This window comes from Monodelphis domestica, chromosome 4, assembly GCF_027887165.1.
Source record: "Monodelphis domestica isolate mMonDom1 chromosome 4, mMonDom1.pri, whole genome shotgun sequence".
NCBI classification, from domain to species: domain Eukaryota; kingdom Metazoa; phylum Chordata; class Mammalia; order Didelphimorphia; family Didelphidae; genus Monodelphis; species Monodelphis domestica.
In genome coordinates, this window is record NC_077230.1 from 83,731,616 (window position 1) to 83,754,601 (window position 22,986).

Genomic DNA, 22,986 nt, shown 5'->3' on the forward strand with positions numbered 1-22,986 from the left:
GTACACAGTGACAAGAATACTTTACAATGAACAACTGTGAATAACAGCTATTCTCAGCAATATATTGATCTAAAACTATCCTAAAAGATCATGATAGAAAATGCCATCTACTTCCAGAGAAAAAGAACTGAATTTAGATCCAGACCAAAGCAAACTTGTTTCACTTTCACAATTTTTTTCCAAGTTTCTCTCCACAAAAGGATTAATATGGAAAAATGTTTTATAAGACTGCATGTGTAAAATCTATATGAGATTGCTTACCACCTCAAGCGGGGAGAGAGGGACGAAGATAACTGGAGACTCAATATTCTTTGAAAAATATTGGAAACTGTTTTTACACATAATTGGGGGAAAAATAAAATTTAGAGAAAAAAAAAACCTTGCCCTTTTAAAGATACCTTAAGGCTCGATCCCTCATTAGCCATACTAGTTGCCTCCAGCACAATCCGTATGTATTTGGGCTCTTTCCAGTGATGATCCTATACTATCATTTTTAGGTCCTCATAAGGTGATGTACTACCAAGGGCTATAATTTTAAGAGTCCAAAAGAGGTTGGTTTTACTGTCACTTAAAGAGAAAAAGAATTACTATAAAAAGATTCAAGAGAAATGATAAAGGAAGAAATCTTTGAGGACAAATTAGATAAAGGGGAAAAACTGCAAGTGAGGACAGAAGGGATAACCCTGTATTTTAAGTCTGGGTAAATTAAGAGAATGACAAAATTGTCAGAAATGTGGAAGCCTACAGGTACAGGTGGTTTAAGATGAAAAATTTCATTTCATATACGTTGAGTTTATATAGACTATGGGCCATAAAGATAGGGATGGTCTAACAGGCAGCTAGAGATATAAACCTGAAGTTCAGAAAAGAGAAGAGGGATGGAATGGAAATTTAGGAGTTACCAGTTATAGTTGATGAACTTCCTAAGGAGAATGCACAAAGAAAAATGAAGAAAGGCTGAATATCTAAACTTGAGTTTAAGATCCTAATATATGAATACTGGCAAATTTTCTTATAAAGAGAAAACATTCTGTGATAGCAACAATTAACCATATATTTACTGATGCAGACCATTATTTAGAGATATGACAGAATGATTGCTGACTGGCAGTTTGTCCATTACTTTTGCTTTTTAGACCAGCAGGATCCCAAGATACAGTTGTGAATTGCAAGGTCCCAAATATTGTTTGATGTAAATGCCCATGTTCATTACTACTACAGGTTTTTTCTTGCCTAAGCTCCTGATCTCTGGGATTTTGACAGGATCTAAGAAAACTAGGAATATAAGCAAGAAGTGCTATTATGCCTAAGAGAAGCATTCATTAATTCTGTAATATTCTTCTTATTTGATTTATCCAAACTGAGGAATTTGGGGTAGCAAATGTTTGGTAAAACACAAACAACTTCCCTGGCTTTCATCATAACATTGTTCAGTTGCTTCCATTTTATCTGATTCTCAGTGTCTCCATTTGGGGTTTTCTTAGCAAAGTTACTGGAATAGTTTGCCATTTCCTTTTTCAACTCACTTTTTCAATAGATGAGGAAACTGAAATAAACAGGATTAAGTGACTTGCCTAGGGTCATATAGCCATAGGAAATGTCTGTGGTCAGATTTGAACTCAGGATGAGCTTTCCTGACTCCACACCAGACACTATCCACTGCATTAGCTGCCCATCACATGTACTTGGTTAAATTCTTATGTTATCACAGGTATATACAAAATTATAGCCCCTTTTTTTCTTTCAGCTTACTTTAACTTGGCCAAATACCATTGCATGTAATCAGAGGCTAATATAATGATTAACCTTTATCAAATAGAAAAATCACTTGGCTAGAAGGCAAGAAGTTGGGTCTTGTTGAGGCTCTCCTACCAATCAGCTGTATTTTCTTTGGGTAAATTATTCAATTTTTCTGTCATGATTTCTCTGACCACAAAACAAGTATGTTAAATGATTAATGTTTTGTAATAATCCTCAATGGCTCTATAAATGTTAACTATTATTGTTATGGCATTGTCATTTTTTAAATCTACCTTACTATAAATCCAAACTTCAATCCGATCTTAATGAAGTCAATACTCATTCCTTTAATATACTGGAACCCATTTGTGTTTTTTTCATTTTTATGATTCTTTTCCATAATGTTATGTATGTCCTCTACAGTAGATCCACCCAATAGTCAAAAAATCTTCCTCTAAGACTTTTCTTATGTTTTTTTTTGGTATGAATGATATATTCAAGATGCCCATCAATGACTTATTCTCTGCTCTTGCTATGAGATTACCCTTTACCTCCTTATTCAGTCATAAATTTCCTCAATAACACCTTGGCAACTGAAACTGGACTATCATAAGGAAAAAATAGGGATCACAGATAAAAAATTCTTTAAAAAATGTCTGACTGAGATTCCATGACTTAAGTTATAAAAATGCAAGGTGAAAGTGAATTCACTGCTTAAAGCAAAAGGAGAAAAAATTGTGTATGTCCTTATATATAAAACATTTATAGTTTTATTTGAGACTCAAAACACAAGAATGTTCATAAAGCAAGAGTTTATCATATTTCTGATGGGTATTTTAATAGACCTAGAAGGATAGGAAGAAGTATCTAGCTATATGTAGATGTTAAATCGATCAGACTATTTTAAGTCAGTAGTACATTTGAAAGGCATCAACAGCTAGAAGAAACACACAATTTTAAGGAGTTCTTTGATCCTCATATACATAGTAATTTGCTTAAGGAAAATTGATCAGCATTGCTACCTACTGAAAAAGAGTTTGGAACTGAAACTAGGAACTCAGGAAGAATTTAATAGCACACAAAGGGTGATTACACAAAACTAATATTTGGTACTTTTGACTATGTTTCTTCAATGTCTTTTAATTTTGTTTTATGCTTTAATATGTAATTAGGACTTATTGAGACTTCTTTTCTTTAACATAATTACCTGTATTTTCTCTTTAAAGGGGCCCCTTTTTGAGTCACTAAGTTTATACAAATCAGTTTCTTGCAGTTACTTGAGCAAATCCTCACTTTCCCTCATTTGTCCTATACTCAGCTGTCAGATTAATGTTCCTCAACTATTTCTTTCAACTAGGTGCTCTAAGAATGGCAGCAATGATAAGTCCTGGTTCTAGAAGAAGGAAAGGAAAACACTGGCTTTCTGAGCCACATAATATTCTTGGGTGAATAACAGTAGGAAGATTTCACCACAAAGTCAAATAAAAAAAAAATTCTAATGCTCTTTTGTTAAATCTCCTGAATTTCTGAAGACACCATCCAGCTAACAACCCCACGGTAGCACAGGTGGTAGAGGGAAGGAACTGGAGAAACTGGGAGGCAGTCTAAGGCAAAACTGGGAATGTACCTTCCAATTATTTATTCTTGACAAAAATGTCACAAAATTAGAACCAGGGTAAGGACCCAAACTTAATGCTGGCTAGCTAGGTACTTCTCATAATTGATTTTCACTTCAAATATAAACAGATAGGAGGATATTATTTCACATCTGCACATTACTTTTATAGTTTGCAAAGTACTTATTTTATCCAAGAAAAAAACTTATAAGAAAGGTACATTACTGTTATCGTTTTAGAAAAGAAACTGAGGTACAGGAGGTTTAATAATGTAAGCTCACTGAAGGCAGGGTCTGTTTTATATTTGCATCTGCAACATTTAGCAAAATGTGCACTCCTTTTTTCTCTTCTAACCCTGCCTCACTAATTTTTGATCATTTCTTTATTTGCAATGCACTTCCACTTATGGCCAATCTTCCCTTCCCTTCCCCAAAGGGATGACTTGATTTCAGAATCTTGGGAAGGAATCTCAGGAGAATTCCATGATGAAGCTTCCTTAGTACATCCATAAGCTCCTTTTATTTCTTTCAGAGTAAAGTAATTCCTTTATTTTGAGACAATACAATTAGACAACCATTGGTATGTGAGTTCCTTAAGAGTGGAAACTGGCTTTTGCATTATACTGCATCCCAGGCAGCTAACACAGAGCTAGGCATAGAATAGGTGCTTAATAATGTTTATTGACTAAAAGAAAACCCAAACTATTTATTGACTGACTTAAAAAAACTTGAAGAAGTCTCCATAGAAATCTTGTAGCCCTAATAGTCATAAAAAGCATAGTCAGAAATTAGGTTAAAGTTTAAGTGGAAACTACTCTATAAACTAGCATTAGATTAAAAAACCTCAAGATATCTGGCAATATACTGAAGAGAACTCATTCTATTACTGGGTTTTATCTCTTGATCGCTGTTCCTAATTTACAATTTACATCTTGTTATTTCCATGCCAGACTCTTTTCCGTTAATCTCTTATCTGTGCCTACTCCCCTAGAAATACTAGCTGTTGCTCTTGAGGTCATAGGCTGTTGTGATGGTCTATTCCCCAATACTAGAATACTAAACTGCTTATATATATATATATATGTGTGTGTATATATATATATATATGTACATTTTTAAAGTGAGCTGCCCCTCACATGTTTAGCGGTGCTCTGAGCTGGTATAAAAGAGTCAAAAACAACTCTGGTGAAAGCCATACAGCTTCAGTCACCATGATTTGGACCCCTATTTCTAGCTATGCCAGGCCAGGACTATTTTTAAATGTTTACACAAAAAACTTTGATATACAAAGAGACTCTTATTGGCCTCTTAAAGAAGCATTTTTGGTAGCATTGGTTGTCTAGGGATACAAAATATAGGGAAAAAAATCAAAACACCCAGAAATCAAAGGGATATTAAAGTATCCAAATTCATCACAACTCTTCTGCTGTAAAACAGCTGTATGAAATTTTTAAAGACTTGCCCATACCCATTCTAATGGATAACAGAGGCTATATAACATTAAAAACACTGGTATCAGAATATCAGTTCAAATCCTGCTTTTGAAATCAATTATGTGACCTTGGGCAAATTATGTAAACACTGGGCCATAGTTTCCTTATCTATAAAATAGAGATGATAATACTTGTACCATTTCCTTCACAGAATCAAGGGGTAAGAAGAGAAATCATGGATTATTAACCCTTGGCCACATAGTTTTAACTGTACCTGACCAAGAGTCCTCTCTATAACATAGACATAGTTTAGAATGTTCCTGAAGTGAAATTACACATTCTTGAAAGAACCTATTCTCCTACAGTTATAATTCTTAGGAATTTTTTCCTTACATAAAGTCTGATTTGGTATGTCTTTAACTTCTACTCACTGTCCTTCATTTTTCCTCCTGGGGTCAAAAAGAACAAGCCCAATTACTTTCCCTATGCCAGTCCTTCTCACACTTGAAGATGCCTATCACATTATGCCTCATAATTTTTTTCTTTTTAGTATCTAGTAAATGCTTACAATATCTGCTGGGCACTGGGGATGCAACGACAAACATGAAATCACTTTTGCCTTTAAAGAACTTGTACTGTATAAGGAGAGACCACATGTACATATAAAATAATATATAAATAAAATAAATACAAAGCAATTTGGGGCTGGAGATGAGGGAGAAAAGGCAGTAGCATGTGGAGTAGGGAATAGGAAAGGCCGCATGTATAAAGTAGTACTTGAGTTGAACAGTTCTCTGGGCTAAACATTTCTAGGTCTTTCTGATCTAACCAACTAGATTTTTTTGAATCCCAACTCCCCCACTATTGTTATTTTTCTTATTTGAGTTACCTGCAAATTTGATTATGCATGCCATTTATGTTTTTATCCCAATGATAAAAATATTAAATAGAAAAGGGTCAAGCACAGATTTCTGTAGCACTCTATCACAGACCTCTTTCCCAGTTGAAAGAGTTACTCTAAGGAAAGCACTCTGTAAACCATAAACACTGTATAAATGTTAGCTATTAGAATAATTATATTCTACTCTAATATTACACTGCAGAGATGTCATCCCTCTAAAATTGAGATGATATAGAAACGTATTTCCAGCCATCTGAAAATGTGACCTATATTATTTACGGTGACATTTTTGACATGTTGAAATTATACATATATTGAAAATTTCAACATCAAAAATTTCTTATTCTTGAGTGCAGCAGTGATCTTGCCTTGCCTGCTTATAATCTGTAACAGTCCACATAGATGCTGGATTAAGTTGAGATGAGCCTAAGGGATAAGAGATGATACAAGGCTAGGTCTAGAGTATCCTTAGGCTTCAAGTAACCCACCTGTAAAATGAGGGAGTTGAAATAGCTGATTTATAAGATCATCTTAGCTCCAGCACTGATTCAATATATGATATTCTTTAATCTTACATACTGAAGTGAGAAAAATTCACAAGTCTATTTTAAGTTTTTCTAGTTGGCAGTTAAAATCAATCTTTTAGTAAATTAGTTCCTTTTCTCTTTAAAAATTATTTATACTAAATCCACCTAATACAGAATTGTTGTTTTCTGATTGGCAAGGAAAACCCTGGCAATATTTCAAAGAGCTTTCAATATCTATTATTGGCAGGAATAGAGATGCTATAAATTCTTGCTCCAGAGCACCAAAGGAGAGGAAACAAGAGAAAAGATAGAGAAGGGGGAAAAACAATAATCTCCAAGTCTAATTTTCAATATTAAGATGAGTGAATTGAGAAAATACATGCTATCTTTGTTGTGATGTAGGAATCAAGCACTATTTACCATTTAAGTAAAAGAAAAAACTCCTTAGTGCTCAAAATGGTCATTATAACTCACACAAGATCTTGCAGCTTTCCAAACTTCATAGTCCACTGACATAAGAATATCATTATGGCCTTGCAAATACACATTCAGAATAATAAATGTCTACAAGCACAAGCAATCAAAACTGTTACATATTAAAAACATCATCAATGAAAGCTAAAGCTTTCATTCTTCTTTGTACTTGAATTGCTAAAGTACCTGGCATTCACTAATAGGCCTCACAGTAGTTTTGTTTAAAAATCAAGGGAAAACTAAGTTTTAAATTAATTCCATTTAGTAATACTTTTGGCTTTTAAGCCTTAATCACTATGCCACTCATTCAGACTCACCTTAGTCCAAGGATGTGCCTTAATCTGAGGAAATTTGAATTCAGTGTAGTTTGGATTCATTTCTCGAATTTGCTCTCGTGTTGGCGTTCCCAGGACCTAAAGAGAGAAAACAAAATTCTTTATATAGTCTATAGAAGTTTAAGTATACTTGTTATTTTGTTGCACATGCTACATTATGAAAGTGACATAAATGACACTGCCACACATCTGGTTAAATAAAGCAAACATAATGAAAGCCTTTTAATTTCCAACTAATTCCAAGTTTTTATGATGTGTTGCCTCCCAGGGAGTGTCTCTGAAGACAAATGATACAAAGATAGGATTTGAAAATTAGTTCACAAAACATAAAGTTAGGTTGTACATATGTGCAAATATTTGTATATCAGCTATTCTTAAATCAACCTGAAAGCTGTCACTGTGCTCCTTTGTAAGACATTTACCAATGGTTTGTTAATAATCTTTGAGATGATTTTTAACTGGCTGAAGCATCTAAATCCATAACTAACTGTAAGAGCTGCTGGGTAAAAGCTAATATTTCAGAAATATGATGAGGAAAAGGAAACAGTTAAGGACAGGGAAAAGAAGGAAGAAACTTGAGAAAATCCCTGTTCTCAGAGCAGAATAAAAAGGAAGAAATTGAATAAATTCTCTAGGTAAGAACAAAGGAAAAGTAAAACAGCTAAGAATGCATTAAAGAGTTCTTTCAAGTATTTTCCTTATTCTATGTGACTCTTAGCTAAGTCTTTTCCATTGAAAAGTCACCCAATGTACTGGTATCTTTATGGTTCCTTAATATAACAGAGATACTAATGAAAAATTTGGGCTATCCACTTGTCACTCATTCTTGCTGAACGAATAGTTTTTGTGATAGCATATCTTAATAATGCTTGTTTGTTAGAACACTTTTTCAATGTGAGTAATCATTGGCAATGTGGTGAAACAGACGTCCCTACCAAACATTTTGTCATTCTACTTTGTCATCTCTTACTTTGATTCCCTTCCTCCCCTAACTGTGATGGGAAATAGTAGACTAAAAAAGATGGAATTTCCTGGCAGCAAGAAGTTTGGGATCTTTGAAATCATCATACAATTTCCTGGTTTTAATTTTTTGCTCCCATTAAATTATGTGCTGCCCAGCTAGCCTGAGCTATATATCCGTTTTTCATGTACTTAAAAAAAAGTTTTATTGACATCTTGTTTGTGATATCTCAATTAGTTCCCAATATATTGTCCCACCTCTTAAATCCTCTCATAATGTTGCAAAAACCTCAGAAGACATAATAACCACCTGAGTATAAACAAAAAATTAAAAATACTCAGTTTCCATTTCAATACCAAGAGTAAGAAATGTTTTATTATTATATGTCACACACACACACACACACACACACACACACACACACACACACACACACACACACAGAGGTCTTCCATGATAGAATGTAAGCTCCTTGATAGCAGGAACTTTTTTGGGTTAAACTCAGGAGTACTTCGATTGAAGCAAAACAATTAGGTTTGTTGACTGACTAATCTGCTGCTCCCTGGAAGAAAAAATAGTTATTGCAATTGTATTACTTTCTTTTACATTACTTAGCTATTGCTACATTGTTTCTATGATACTACATTTTTTTTTACTCAAACTTAGTTTTTACAATTTTCCTGTTCCTCAGGAATCCTCATATTTGCTTTTCTTTGCTGCATAATAATAATCTATTAAATTCACATATCATATTTGGTTTAGCAGTTTCTCAACTGATGGGGACCTATTAAGTAGCTGTTTGCTAATGGGATATAAAGTCCTTAAGGGCCAGGACCATTTCACTGTTTTTATCTCTATTTCTAGTGCCTTGCCGGTCAGAAGAATGTTGCTAGAGTTATTTTGTTATCTATGGGATATCCTTGGGATAAATACACAGTAGTGGAAGTATTAGGTGAAAAGGTATGAACAGCTTAGTGATTGTTTTTACTCAATCCCCAACTTTTCCAGATTATCAATTCACAGCTACACCAACAATATAATAATGTGTTGCCTCATAGCCCTTCCAACATTGTTAATGTTTATCTTTTATAATCTCTGCCAACTTGAAACATCTACTTTGTTTTTTACAATACAATTAGTTAGGCTAATCTTTCAAATGACTTCTGATTCCACCAAATAGCTTTTAAAGTGTTTTGGGTCTTGATATATCTATCACAGCTGAAGTGGAGCCCTATAAATCCTATTTATAAACATCATTTCTATGTGAACTCATTTCGGGCTTAAATGAGAATGTCAAAAACACATCCAGATTGATACAACTCCAAGGATAAGAGTGCAGAATTATTGTCTCTCCTCTGTTGGTACCTTAAAATAGGACCCCAGGGGCTCCAGCTGCATAAATGAATAGAAAAGGAAGGAAGCCTCTTGTCATGGTGGTCTTTCATATGAAAAGGAGAGTCATAGGCTGGACCTTCCCCATAGTTAAATATGTCGGCTGATAGGACATCTTTTGACTAGGGTTTTTAATTTCAAAAAGACAATATCCTTTTGGGAGCTTTAAGAGAATTAAATTTGTTAGCTACATTTTGTGAACAGGATATCTCTGTGGATTAAGGTAAGATACAATGAGAAGATGTAAATCTGAATGTGAATATAGTTTGATTTCACTTTACATATTAGGTAAGTTCCTGGCAAATATGAAAAGCAAAAAAAAAAAAAGCCAAAACAATGAATCAAAAAGTGATCTAGAGCAATGGCACAACCTACCTACTTAAAAATTCCTGTCAGGTTCAATTTAATTCAACAAGTTTACTGTGAGTGGCCCTACCATATACTAAATTAATAATAAGTTCCAAAATGTATTAGTTTATAAAGCATGTTATAGCCTATACTAACCCTGTGAAGCAGGCACTGCAAAGACATAATAAGTTTTCAAGGACAAAGAACTCTCAATGAAATTAGAATTTCATGACACAAAATCACATAAGGACTGAATTCATATCTACTATAATGATCAAAGACAGACCGATACATTGACACAAATGGTAGGATTCTTAATAATTAATTCTTAATGACAATAATGTTAGGATTATGCCACAGGAGTCAGTATTATTTTCCTTAGAAATGAATCTCTGAAGTCAATTGGAAAACGATCGGGTATACACATTTTTGGTTTATGTAAGACTCTTCAGGAATTTATTTGATATATAAAGTGAGATCACACTACACTCCAAAATTCACACCCACTCCCTCTCATACCTTCTCAGCTGGAGGCACACCAAATATATTTCTACTTAGGAACCTTTCAACCTATACATACAAGGCTTACACAATAAGGATTCAGAATAACTTCCTTTCAATATTTTGAAGCATCCTTCATCAGTGTATACAATTTTATCATTCCACTTACAAATCTCAAGTATAAACAGGGGTGGAATCAGTCCTAGAAAACACTGCACTAAAGACCAGTGAATCTATTCTTAATTAAGGCAATCAAAAATATAGATGGTAAGTAAAGCTATAGAAGGATGAGCTCTGATATTATTAAAACACAGTGTCATATAGCTAGATATTCTGTTTAATAGCAGCTAAGTTGGGAACCTGGGCTGAAATAATCTTGGAACCCATACACCCTTGTTGTCAGGCTCCTTTCCATTTTCTACTTCTGGGTTTCTAATGCTTATCTCTACTGAAAGAGACCTAGTCTTTTTAAGGCTAGTGTTACTTTTCCTACTTACCACTGACTCCTTTCTCCCTTGTAAATTAGGATCCCAGTTAATTCCAAAGGCAAGAAGATCCTGTATAGGATCTATGGTACTAGAAATGAAGTTACTTGGATTATTAACTTCATAGTTTCCATCACCCTTCTGTTCAATAGTGCTTCAGTCCCTTTCAGTAATTCTGGGGGTATTTTATACTATTTCAAAATAATGTTCATTTTGGGCTAATATTTTGAAGGGGCAGAGAATTTCAATTCCCTTCTGCTTCAGTAAAGAACAATTTTTTCACAAAAATATAACATTAAAAATGGAAATTCAAATCACAGAACATATATATATATATGCTAGATAAGAGAGAGGGCATTAATGAGAATCAGTATTAAATTTAGGGCTATCCTGTTTGTTTGTTTATTAAATGAGGATAACTACTCAATCAGCTATATGATGCTGAATTAGTCAAAACAGTTTAAGCTCTCTGGGGAAAAAAGTACAGTTGGAACTGTGGATTTTAAAATTAATAATCAATAACTAAATATTATATTTTATAAAGCTTTATTAATAATAATTAAAGCAAAAGATCTGACTGACTTAAGTCTGGTCGCAGGTTCAAAAGCAGATGAGGGAGGGGTTACAGTCACTTAAATATAATCACGCAAAACGTGGGGATGCAGGAAAATGGAATTTTGGGAAAAACTAAGGGACTTCTGGGGGATGAAGTCCAAAGGCTCAAAAATCTCCATTTATACAGTACCTTGGCACACATGTTTAATTCGTTCCATGGCCAAGCTCTAACTCAACTTGCTTGTGTGTCAAATCAAATTTGAATGGATTTAAATGAATGGATTTAAATGAATGGATTTAAATGAATGGAAATGCAATTAATTCCTTTGGCACCCCCGCCAAAATCACAGGAATTTTTTGTATTATATGCTTTTAAATATGAAAATGTACTTTATAAATAACAAATATATTTATAGGTAATAATATGTTATATTAATAATAAGAAATAATATAAAGAAATAAACTTGCTTTTGAAATGTTATTTACCTTCAAGGTCAGGTGAAGATGCTGGAGGTTTTAATTTTGTATGCTATTGCTTAACATAACTTACACTCTACACTCTACAAGTAATGCTACATTTAAATGCAAAATTAACCTTACACATTACTTATAAGTAACTTTATTGCTACATTTTTACTTTAATTATTTTCTTCATTAAATTTTGGCTGTTTTGCCATGCTTTCCATGGAAATTTGTTTCTTTCTCCCTTTCAGAATGTTTCAATAATGTGTGAAACAAGTGTTGTTACATAACTCCAACACACAACCTATTGAAACTTTTTCTGGGTGTCTTTTCGATAAATTGTTTAATTTTTTTTACCAAATCCTCAACATTTCCTTAATCTTGCTTGTACTGACTACCTCATCCATTTCAGGTTTCTCTCCACTAATTTCCTGCAAAACCTCTGTATGTGGCTATCTAGTGGAGGGTGGCGGAAGTGCAAATTCAAAGCAAAAAATCCCAATCCTGTGACTGCTGATATCTTAAATTACTTGTGACTTAAGGTGCTCATGTATCAAGGTACCACTGTATTATACATGAAGCCTACCATATAAGATATTTATACCAAAGTATTTAAGAAAATTTGCAAAAGAACACAAGTAAAATATTATGAAGAAAGCCAAATATTATCAATTCCAAGATATGTGATCCTTTTACTTATAGGCTCTTAAGTATTATAATACCATTAACAAACTAATTTTGATGTGTCATGAAATTTTTAAGATTGTGTGAAAAAATGCTTTTCACACAAAGACATGGGTACATGAGTAACTGGAATAGTAAATAATTTCACATTGTATTTAACCTTTGGTGTCTGGTGAGAAAGAGAAATATGTATTTGAGAAAAGTTGTTCACATTGCAAATCAGAAGATAAACTGTTCCCATCTACAACCAAATCTCTTGCCCATATTGTAGCACATGAATTTGCAATTGGGTAAAATAACTTACCCAAACGTAATCTAATTACTTAACAAGTTGTTTTACTGTGATTATATCATGTACCACATATTATATATGAGTATGTGAATACTAAATGAGAACTAAAACCTCTATGGAAATATTGGATGTTTTCATATACCTGATTTTTATAAAAATATTAAATGTATTTCCTTACTAAAATGTTCTTTTCTTGAGGGGGATAGTGTTTACTGTATGGTGGAAATAGAAAAGAATTCTAGATCAAAGTTATCAAAGAGAGGTATAATACTAATTCCCACTTTAATATGGATAATAGATTAAATAGATTAAATCAAATATAGTATGAAACACTGTGTATCCATTTACAAAATAGTAGTGCTCCACAAGATGACATATACCAAACATTTGTTCTTTTGAGTATTATAGTCTATTTGCAAATATCTGTATAAGTGATGTATCTTGTTTAACCCAATAAATGTGATCAAGTGCAACTAAGTGCCAAGTGCTGAGGAAAGAACTCTCGTGTTCACTTTACTAGAACACAGAACTAAACTAAATACTGTAGTGGACAAGATAAGACATACACAAATGAAAGATTTGATCATCTATGCATTTCTAGAAATAATATGAAACCAAGAGTCATTCCCTAACTGACAAGCTGTCAAAGCTTACAAATAAATAATTCTCAAAAGAAATGCAAACTATTTACAACTATATATACTGCTCCAAAACTCCAACAGAGAAATGTAATTCAAAACAACTCTGAGGTTTCACCTTGTACCAAGTAAATTGGCCAAGACAGCAAAAGACATTAAGTCTAATATGGGAAGAGTTTTGGGGGAAAAGGCTGTTGGTTAATACTGTCAAAGAACAAACACTTCTCCCTAGCCTCAACTTTCTACTTTGATTCCCATTGCCCCAAACCAACCTCCATGATGTTCCATTGCAGAGTTACCTATTCATTTCACTGGGCTCTCTGGAACTTCCATTCAATAATATAAAACTCTTTTATATTTTAGATCTCATTTTTTTCAAGTTCTTTCACTCTTCTAGTATTCAATGAGACTTGGGGGAGAATCTGGAATATTACTTGTTCTCATGATAATATATGTATATATAAAATACATATATATATACACACTTTTTTTTAGTCTTTTGATGTTGTTATAATATTTATTCTCACAAAATCATTAAGTTTTGTGCTCTATTACATTTTTCAGACTATTACTTGATTAAGGTTTTCCATATTCTATTCCAAGTTTTTTCTTTTTCTTTTTTGTTGTTTAAGAGTGCTTCCTTCATTTTTTGAGCTATTTTGGTAATTTTTGTGATCAAGTCATTTTTCCTCTTATATTCTTGAGTGGAGTTAACTATTCTCCTAACTTTATCGAGCTTGGAGGGCCCCCCCCCCTTTATTCTCATTTCTAGCCTCAGTTCTTGAAATAGGAAATCCTGTCAGAGATAGGAACTAATCTCTTCCTTACTCCTGGATAGTATAGTAAGAATTTGTTTGGTACTATCCTTTCTGTAATCTGTATATTTTTAATATTGCTATTCTAAACAGAGAACTAGGGCCTGTACCAAGTCTCTATATTAAAATATGGATTCTTCCTCCACCTTTCAGTGGTTCAATGAGGGGTATTGGATATCAGTTACTCTATTTTTCTTTGGTCTTTCCTCTTCCCTTCAGTTTAAACACTCTTCATGATAGAATGCATCATGGTAGGTTGATATTGAGATATTTTATGCATTTTGTAGTTTTTATGAATGGCATTTTTCACTCAACAGTGAATCACTTTTTTGTCATTTCATAACTAAGTGAAAGACAAAGTTACAAGCTCCTAATATACTTATTGTTCCCTGACTATGAAAAAATATTTGATTTATAGAACAAAATACTGCTTAAAAGGTTCTTATTATTGAGATTTGGAGAAGGCTACACAAATGACAGTAGATGAATATAATGAAATATGGGCAAATATACCAAATGTACCTCAAGTTTAAAGGAGAAACAGCTTCCATTCTCAATCTTATGAATTGTAACTATTTCTCTCTGGGAATTCCAGTGAGCAGTACATAAATGGCAGTTGTGAAATGGGACCCAGTATAGTCAAACAGTCTGCCCACAGGTCTCACTAGAGGTGCATAAGTGGCAGAGATCAGCAGGGCCCAGAAGCAACACTCAGGCTCACACACAGGATCAAAGCTCAGGTCCAAGCTGATCAGGGGCATCAGACTGTAAAGTCTGAGGTGGTGGGAAGGAGACCCAGGGAAGAGAGTATTGGCATGAGCAGTTGCAAAGAAAGGTCCAATATAAATTATCAGGATTTTATATGATCCCTTTACAACATTGTCAATATAATATGTAGTAGTCACTGGAAAACTCTCAGGGAGGATTTATAGGACCAAAAAGGGGGTGGTGGTGGTGGAAGGAAGCTTCCTTTCTGGCACCAGGGGGAAGGTGAAACTATCTTTTTAGCCCTCACTGAACTTGTGTGTGTGTGTGTGTGTGTGTGTGTGTGTGTGTGTGTGTGTGTGTGTGTGTGTGTGTGTGCGCGCGCGCGGTCCAGTTTCTCTGTAGAAACCTCTAAAAGTACAAAGATATGGCATAATTGCCACGTCCACAGGAATTCAAAGGAACAAAGAATAGTACAGGTGATTTACATAGGGTGATTCTAAGTATCAACCCTGGACATGGAATAGACTATGGAGAAATAGGTAAAGACCTTTTATCTTTCTTACTGTAGATAACAGTGATCCTAGAAGTTTCACCACTTATGCCATTGCTCTGATGTTCCTGATCATCATAATCATCTCTTTATATTGGAATATCCGCTGGAACTGTAAAGATTTGTAATTACAAAGACAGAACTGTTAAGATTTGGGGTTTGCTCCTTCTCAAGAGAGGAGATAACGTCAGGTAATTTTGTGTTTGGCTCCTGCCCATATTCTGTTACTGTTTCAAGGGGACATTAGCCTTCTTATATCCCCAAGATTTGAAATGTCCATAAATGGGTCTACATAATTTGGTGATATAAGATTTTATAGACCTTTAGACCTATACCACCAATGATATGGAAATAGAAATATCTGCCATGCATGTTAAGTTAGTTTTTCCTTAACAGGTATTAAAATTGTCCTTAAAGCCTAATTGGCAGAAGCAGGTAAGGCTCAGATCACTGGCCTAAGAAAAACACTAGCACTGGAGGTGGGGATGGCTCACTTCCCACTGGCTTCTTACTGAGTTACTAGCGTGGACAGCACAAAGTTAGGGAGGCTGACCCCAACTGAATCTTTTGTTAAATATCCTTTGCTAGCTGTGGCCAAGTAAACCTGTTAACTGTTAGATGACCTACAAGTGTCTCATTTCATTCCAATTTGAACCTGAAGCATCAGACTGGCCCGAAACAGGCTCAGTTTACAACAGATGGTGCATTCCTCCAGATGCTCCTATTCACAAATGACTGTGCTGACTGCATGAAGCACCAGAATACTACAGGACCTCCTGGAGTTTGGCCTGGTCATTTACATAGGAAAGACCAAGTGGACAAAGAATCTCTATTGTCCAGATTTCAAAACACATTTGGATGGATACCCTATAGATTATGTCCAAGACTGTGTATATCTGGGACAGAGAGTACAGCTGGATGACTAATTGAACTCAGTTGAAAAGGAAGAGAATGGGACAGATTTCAGGATTTTTTTTTTCAAGAAATTACAAAGCTCTTTAATGACCACAAATTCCCCATAAATGTAAAGGCCAAATTTTAAAATATCAACAATGCACAATATGAAAGATAAGTCTCTAAGGAATTAAAAATGAGCATTTCATAGGGACAGGTGGAGAAGCACATGGTGAATGTGAATAGGCTACAACAGATAAACATCAAGAAACCCCAAAGAGTTGGAATAAAAGATATTATCAAAAAATAGAATGATGTGAGGATAGCAAGCAGGAATGAAAAGACAGCATGAGAAATCTGTTGTAAGTCTTTTAATGTCAGGAGATGGCAAAAAGGTTCTTTTTTTCTGATTTTCTAATACAATGCCATTTGGTACATATATATTAATTTCCTGTCTACCTTTGAGCATAATGTAGTTTGAACATTTCTCTTTTAATCAAAATTATTTTTATTGTTACTTTGTCTGAGATGCTGATGCCTATCCTTACTTTTCTGAGTACATCTGAAGCATAACAGATTTTGCTACAGTTCCTTATTTAAAAAAAAATTTTTTTTTAAACCCTTACTTTCTGTCTTTGAGTCAATACTGTGTATTGGCTCCAAGGCAGAAGAGTGGTAAGGGCTAGGCAATGGGGGTCAAGTGACTTGCCCAGGGTCACACTGCTGGGAAGTGTCTGAGGCCAGATTTGAACCCAGGACCTCCCATCTCTAGGCCTGGTTCTCAATCCACTGAGCTACCCAGCTGCCCCCAGTTCCTTATTTTTTAACTCTGTGTGGAACTTTCTGTTTAAAGTATGCTTCCTAAGAACTGTTGCATACTGTTGCATTCTACTTTTTAATTCATTTTTTTCTAACCTCTTCTGTTTTATATGTGAGTTCATCCCATTCATTTTCACAATTATGATTAACTAGGTATTTCCCGCCATCCTATTCCTTTACATTCTTCTTTGCCCTATCTTCTGTTTACAAAAAGAGTGTGGAGAGAAGTTATTCATATTTGATACAATCTTCAATTCACCTATAGCTTTTCTCTTCGTCCCGACACTCAATCTCTGTTAATAAGTTCTTGCCCTTCATTTACTTTTATTCTCCATTTTGGATTCCACATTCCAAATATGCAATGTCTTTTGAAGATTCTCAACCTAAAATTGTCCCTTACTATCCTTAACTCTTCTCTCCCTAATAGATTCCCTGTTGTTTAATATATTTTACACCATACTCTTTATATATGAATTCAACCCTTTTTTTGCCAAGTTCAGATGAAAGTAACGTTCATGTATTCCCTACTACTTGACTCCTCCATGTTTGTATAACTCCTCAGACACTATGATTATATGAAATAAGTTCTGGCCCCATCTTTCCCCTTCCTTCCTTAGTGCATTCCATTTTCCTTCTTTACCTTTTCCTTTTTCTTTCAAGAATATCAAAATTTTACAAAACTTCTCCCACATCCTCTGTCCTATACTTAATAACATTAATAACTAGCATTTATGTAGTACTTTAAGGTTTTCAAAACTCTTTACTAATGTTTTGGCAGTTAATTTTCAAAATAATCTTGGAACTCTATTACCTTTGAAGACAGAGTTCAGGAGAGAGTTTTGTTTTTCTCCCACCTATTAAAATATGAATACTTTGTTACTGTGGAATCCTCTTCAATTACTCAAAAGTATTTACTTTTTAAGTTTCTATTAAAAAACCATGTATTTCAAAATGTCTAGTCAGTTCTGGTCACATCAGGAATACTTGGAAATTTCCTGTTTTATTTAAGGTCCATTTTCCCCTGTCATGTGCGATGTGACATGTAATGACATACAAGATTATAATCAGCTATGTGGGGTAAAACTGATGTGTCTCTTAATTTGTTTTTGCCTTCTTGAATATGATATTCCAAGCTATCTTTTCCTTTTAAAAGCCATTTATCAGATTTTGTGTGATTCTGACTGTAGCTCCCTAGTACTGGAACTCTTTTTGGCTATTTGCAATATTTTTTTTCTTGACCTCAAAGTTTTGGATTTAGCTATGACATTACTGTGACTTTTTGCTTTGGGATTTATTCTAGGTGATAAGTGACCTTTCTGTTTTAACTCTGCCCTCAGGCTATATAATAAGTCTGAGAATTTTTCATTTGTGATTTTTCTTTTAAATATGGCCTCTTTCATGGTCAAGGTTTTCAAATAATAATAACAGCAACAATATTATTAAGAGCTATCATTTTTTAACGTTTGCAAAGATATTTATAAATTAACTCATTTGATCCTTGCAACAACCCTGGGAAATAGGAGTTATTATTATTATTCCCATTTTACAAATTCGGTAATCAAAGCCGAACAAGGTTAAATGATTTGTCCAAACACAACACTAGTTAGTGTTTGTGACAGAATTTGAGTTTACTGATCTCAAATCCAGCATTCTATTCACTGTCTCATACTCTGATGATTCTTATCTCATCTCACTGATCTCTCCCTCTCAGTAAATACTTTTGATGGGAATTGGTACCTTAGGAAATAAAACAGACTATCTGATATTTTTTAGGCCTTCATCTTTGTTCTAATATTTCACAATGTCTCATGGAAGCACTGCTCTCTGCCTGATCAATGTAATTTTCAAGTAATTTATGAGGGATAAATTTGAATTCCTTTTTCTATTTAATTTTTTTTAAACCCTTACCTTCCATCTTGGTATCAATACTGTGTTTTGGTTCTAAGGCAGAAGAGTGGTAAGGGCTAGGCAATGGGGGTCAAGTGACTTGCCCAGGGTCAAACAACTGGGAAGTGTCTGAGGACAGATTTGAACCTAGGACCTCCCATCTCTAGGCCTGACTCTCAATCCACTGAGCTACCCAGCTGCCCCCTCTTTAATTTTAATTATATACTATTTGTGTATTTTATCCTTTTGTTTCTTTCCTTTTATTTGCTATACCTCACTCTTCAAAAAATATTAATTCAGGAAGCAGTGTCAAAAGTTAGGAGTCATTCTATTTCAAGAAACATGAAGATCATTCCTAACCTTCTACCCTTACTTAAATTAGGTAATTCTATCTGTTTCTATGTTCCACCTAAAACCATGGGTGCTGGCCATCCTACAGCTAGATTAGATCTATTATACCTCCCTATGTTCAAATCCCCTCCCTCCCCCCCGAAACCAATTATAACATCTACTGCTCTTACCAGATATATGGAATATATGGACATATATGGAATCTCCCAGCCTTTTCATGTGAAACTATTTTCTATTCTCCACATCCCAATCTCTTTACTTCTCTCTGCTGCTTTTATTTATCTTATGGTTTGAACTTGTATTAGGAGACAAGAGAAATTATTACCTTTTCTCTTTTCACCTATAGATTGTGAGATGAGTTTCTAGCTCTCTTCTATTTTTTAACTCTCCTTCACACATTTTCTCTTGTTTTATTATGCTAACCATGAAAGACATAGATTCATTTATTGGGGTTCATGAGATTTAGGCTACCACTTCTTTTCAATCACCAATTCCCACTTCCCTTCTCAATGAAGTTTTCCTAATCTCTTTAACCCTGTAGGTCCCTTGTGACTCTTGATAATCCTTTCTAGTACAATTCACATGAAAAAAAATTCTAGGATAAAGAGATTTAATTTGTTCACAAAGTATTCAGTTGTATATTCACCTTATTTTTCTTTCTCTTACTTAAGAGTGTAAACCAAATATGATGCTTACTCACAGGAAACATTGTCTATCCCTCTTCATCTCCCACTATGAATGCTTCAAATCCATCTCTTATGTGGAAGATTCATTTTTCCCCCACTGACTCTCAAATATTTTATACTGGGTTTCAGCTTGAGCTTCTTTTCCTTTTTTTGAAATGTTATTATATCCTCTTTTCTGTTGTTTTTTTTTTACAAGGGAATAATTCTATGTTATTCAAATTGAATATTTGTTAAATATTTGTTACTTGCAAGTCTTTTTTTCCCACTTATGTGCCTGAAAATTTTGATTCTTATTAAAATTGTGAAATTTAACAACTATAAGACTTTAAGTTACAAGTATGAAGTTGCTCTCAGGAAGTAATATATAGATGTGATAAAGTAATGCTTTCTTGTCTATATTAGTCAGTTCTATGAAGTATGTTATTCAGGGTTTTTTCAACTATGATATTCACTGGGGGCATAGTTATTCCTATTAAGTATGATTTAGAAATCATTTTTATTTACATAGAAGTCACATGGTCTTTTTAAAATATATGTCTTTTGATTTTACTCTGCCAAATTACCTTCTACATTTGGAAAGTTTCATTCCAGATCTATTATTCTTTCTTGCAGAATTTCTACTACTTTGCAGAGATTATTTCTTGTGCCTCATACGTCCTGTATGATATGGCAGTTCTGCACTGAAAACTCTTAATTTCAAAAGTACTTTTGTTCTTAAAATCTTTTACATTTTATTTCTCTTTTTCTGAACCATTCTGGAGCTTCTTATTGATGTTCCATGATTTCTGGGGAGCCTGCAAAATCTTTTTTTTTTTTATCTGAGAGTTTTGATTAATTTTCCTTCATATTATAATACTTGTTAATTGTGTTTTGGTCAAAGGTTTTATTCATTCTTGTTTTTGTTTTTATGCTTTTGTTGATTTGTCAGTTTTAGAGTCAAATTTTAATTCGACTCTTTTCCCTGATCTTTTGGACTTTGCCTTTTTGCCGATATTCAGAACTACTTTTATCTGATTTCTCTCCTCATTCTTTGATATCTCCTTTTTCCTTTTAAAGTTTGAGGTGAGATGGGGAGATGGGAGATAGCTTGCATCCTTTGCTCAATGTCATAATGAAATCTTGGACCAGCTGGGTTCCTAGTCTCCATTCCCTTAGTCAAAGAAGGTTTTTTCCCTCTCTTGTTGTCTCTGTGCTGTGGTATTCATTGCTGGTACCATCTGTCACTTTCCCTGCCTGAGTTGCTGTCTTTTTCTTTCTAATGAATTGGCCTACCTTGTGTCTGTTGCTTTTTGTGGTACAAATGTAGTGTTCAGGCAGAGACACTGACATGGAATGTGGTAGAAACTTTTATGGAGTACAAGCTTGAAAGGTTGTTCTTGTTTATATTCCCTGGAGCATGAAGTAGACGTGGGGTTTCTCAGAATTTATTTCATTGATTTCTTACTTTTTTTTAAGCATTCAGCTATATTTACCACACTTATCTGTGAGCATATGAAAATATAGGTTCTATTTTTAACTGTAAAATAATTTTTTCTGAGGCCTTTGGGTTGGACTGACTTGATAAAATTAATTATTCTACTAATTTGAGCATAACATGTCTGATTTTTAAAGCCCTTCACAAATTGGTTCTGACTTACCTCTTCAAGCACATTTCATATTATTCTCTTTAACATACTCTTTCAGTTAAAATTTCATTTCTCCAATTTCTGTGATTTTAAAAATGCTTTTTTCCACCCTTAGACTGCATTCACTTTTTGCCTCAAATTCATGTAAACCATCACTTTCTTCAAGGTGTAGTTTAGGTACAACTTATAGAGACCAATCCTGATTCCTCCAGATTTTATCCCCAAATTATAGGGCATACACCTTGCATTTGCTTTGCTATGTACATGTCCCCTACCCTCCAAAATATAATTTTCTTGAGAGCATGAACTGTCTATTTATTTATTCATTTATTTATTCATTTATTTATTCATTCATTCATTCATTTATTTATTTATTCATTTATTTATTTAGTTATTTATGTGTTCATTTATGTGTTCATTTATTTATTTATTTTGCCGCCGATGCTTATCACAGGGCCTACTGTTCTTTGGGTATCTAATAAATACATATAAAATAATGCAAGAATTCAAGTTCTATATTTTGTTAAAAGGCAAAATAAACTACTATCAGGATACAAAATCATGAACACAAAAGTCTTTACTAAAAGTATTAAGCCTTCAAAAAATCCAAAAGTTCATGTTGAAAAAAATCAAGAACATTATTTTCTTTTATTAAGTATATTAAATAATAGTAAAAAATCAAGTGGATGAACTTTCAATTTCCTGCATTAAACCTCAGAAACAAATGAATTAGCCTCAGCTGGAAATCAGAAAATCTTGTTCCAGAGCTGAAGCTTGTAGCTGTGTAGCTTTGGGCAAGCTATTTAATCTATGCCTATTTCCTTGTCTAGAAAAGGATGAAGTTAGTTCACATTAATACTAAAATCTCTTCCAATTCAAAGGCTCTACAATTCTAATTAAGTGCCAACCTTGATTATTTCCACCAACTGATCCACACCACTGTCTCCTGGAAAGATTGGTTGTCCTAGCAACAGCTCAGCCAATACACATCCTGCAGACCATACATCTAAAAAGAAAAAGAAATAAGGGTATTGTAGTTATTGAGGCATGTTGAGGGATAATTGTTATTTTTACTTTTATCACAAATAATTATCAATTGTTATCTCAACAGGCTGCATATTTCAAATTTGGAAAAATCCCCAACATTCTTGAGATTAAGTATATTTTGAAATGAAGTATTATGGTCATTATAAGAAGCCTAAACAATGAAAAATAATGAAAAAGTCTACAACTGGTCAGTAGGAACACAATGTCAGTTCATCATGTTCATATGCCTTGGACCAAATAAATAAGAGTAAAAAACTGCAG

General features: G+C 33.9%; 1 protein-coding gene across 6 annotated transcripts in view; it reads right to left on the reverse strand.

The window, feature by feature from the left end:
• Positions 1–22,986, reverse strand: part of GSK3B (glycogen synthase kinase 3 beta) — a 242,874-nt gene that overhangs the window by 60,880 nt on the left and 159,008 nt on the right. For all 6 annotated transcript variants that reach the window (XM_001363271.5, XM_001363187.5, XM_056793505.1 and 3 more), the window contains 2 exons: positions 22,587–22,684; positions 7,008–7,103 (listed from right to left, as the gene is read on the reverse strand). In XM_001363271.5, coding sequence (XP_001363308.1) covers positions 7,008–7,103; positions 22,587–22,684 — 194 coding nt within the window. The remainder of the gene's footprint in view (positions 1–7,007; positions 7,104–22,586; positions 22,685–22,986) is intronic.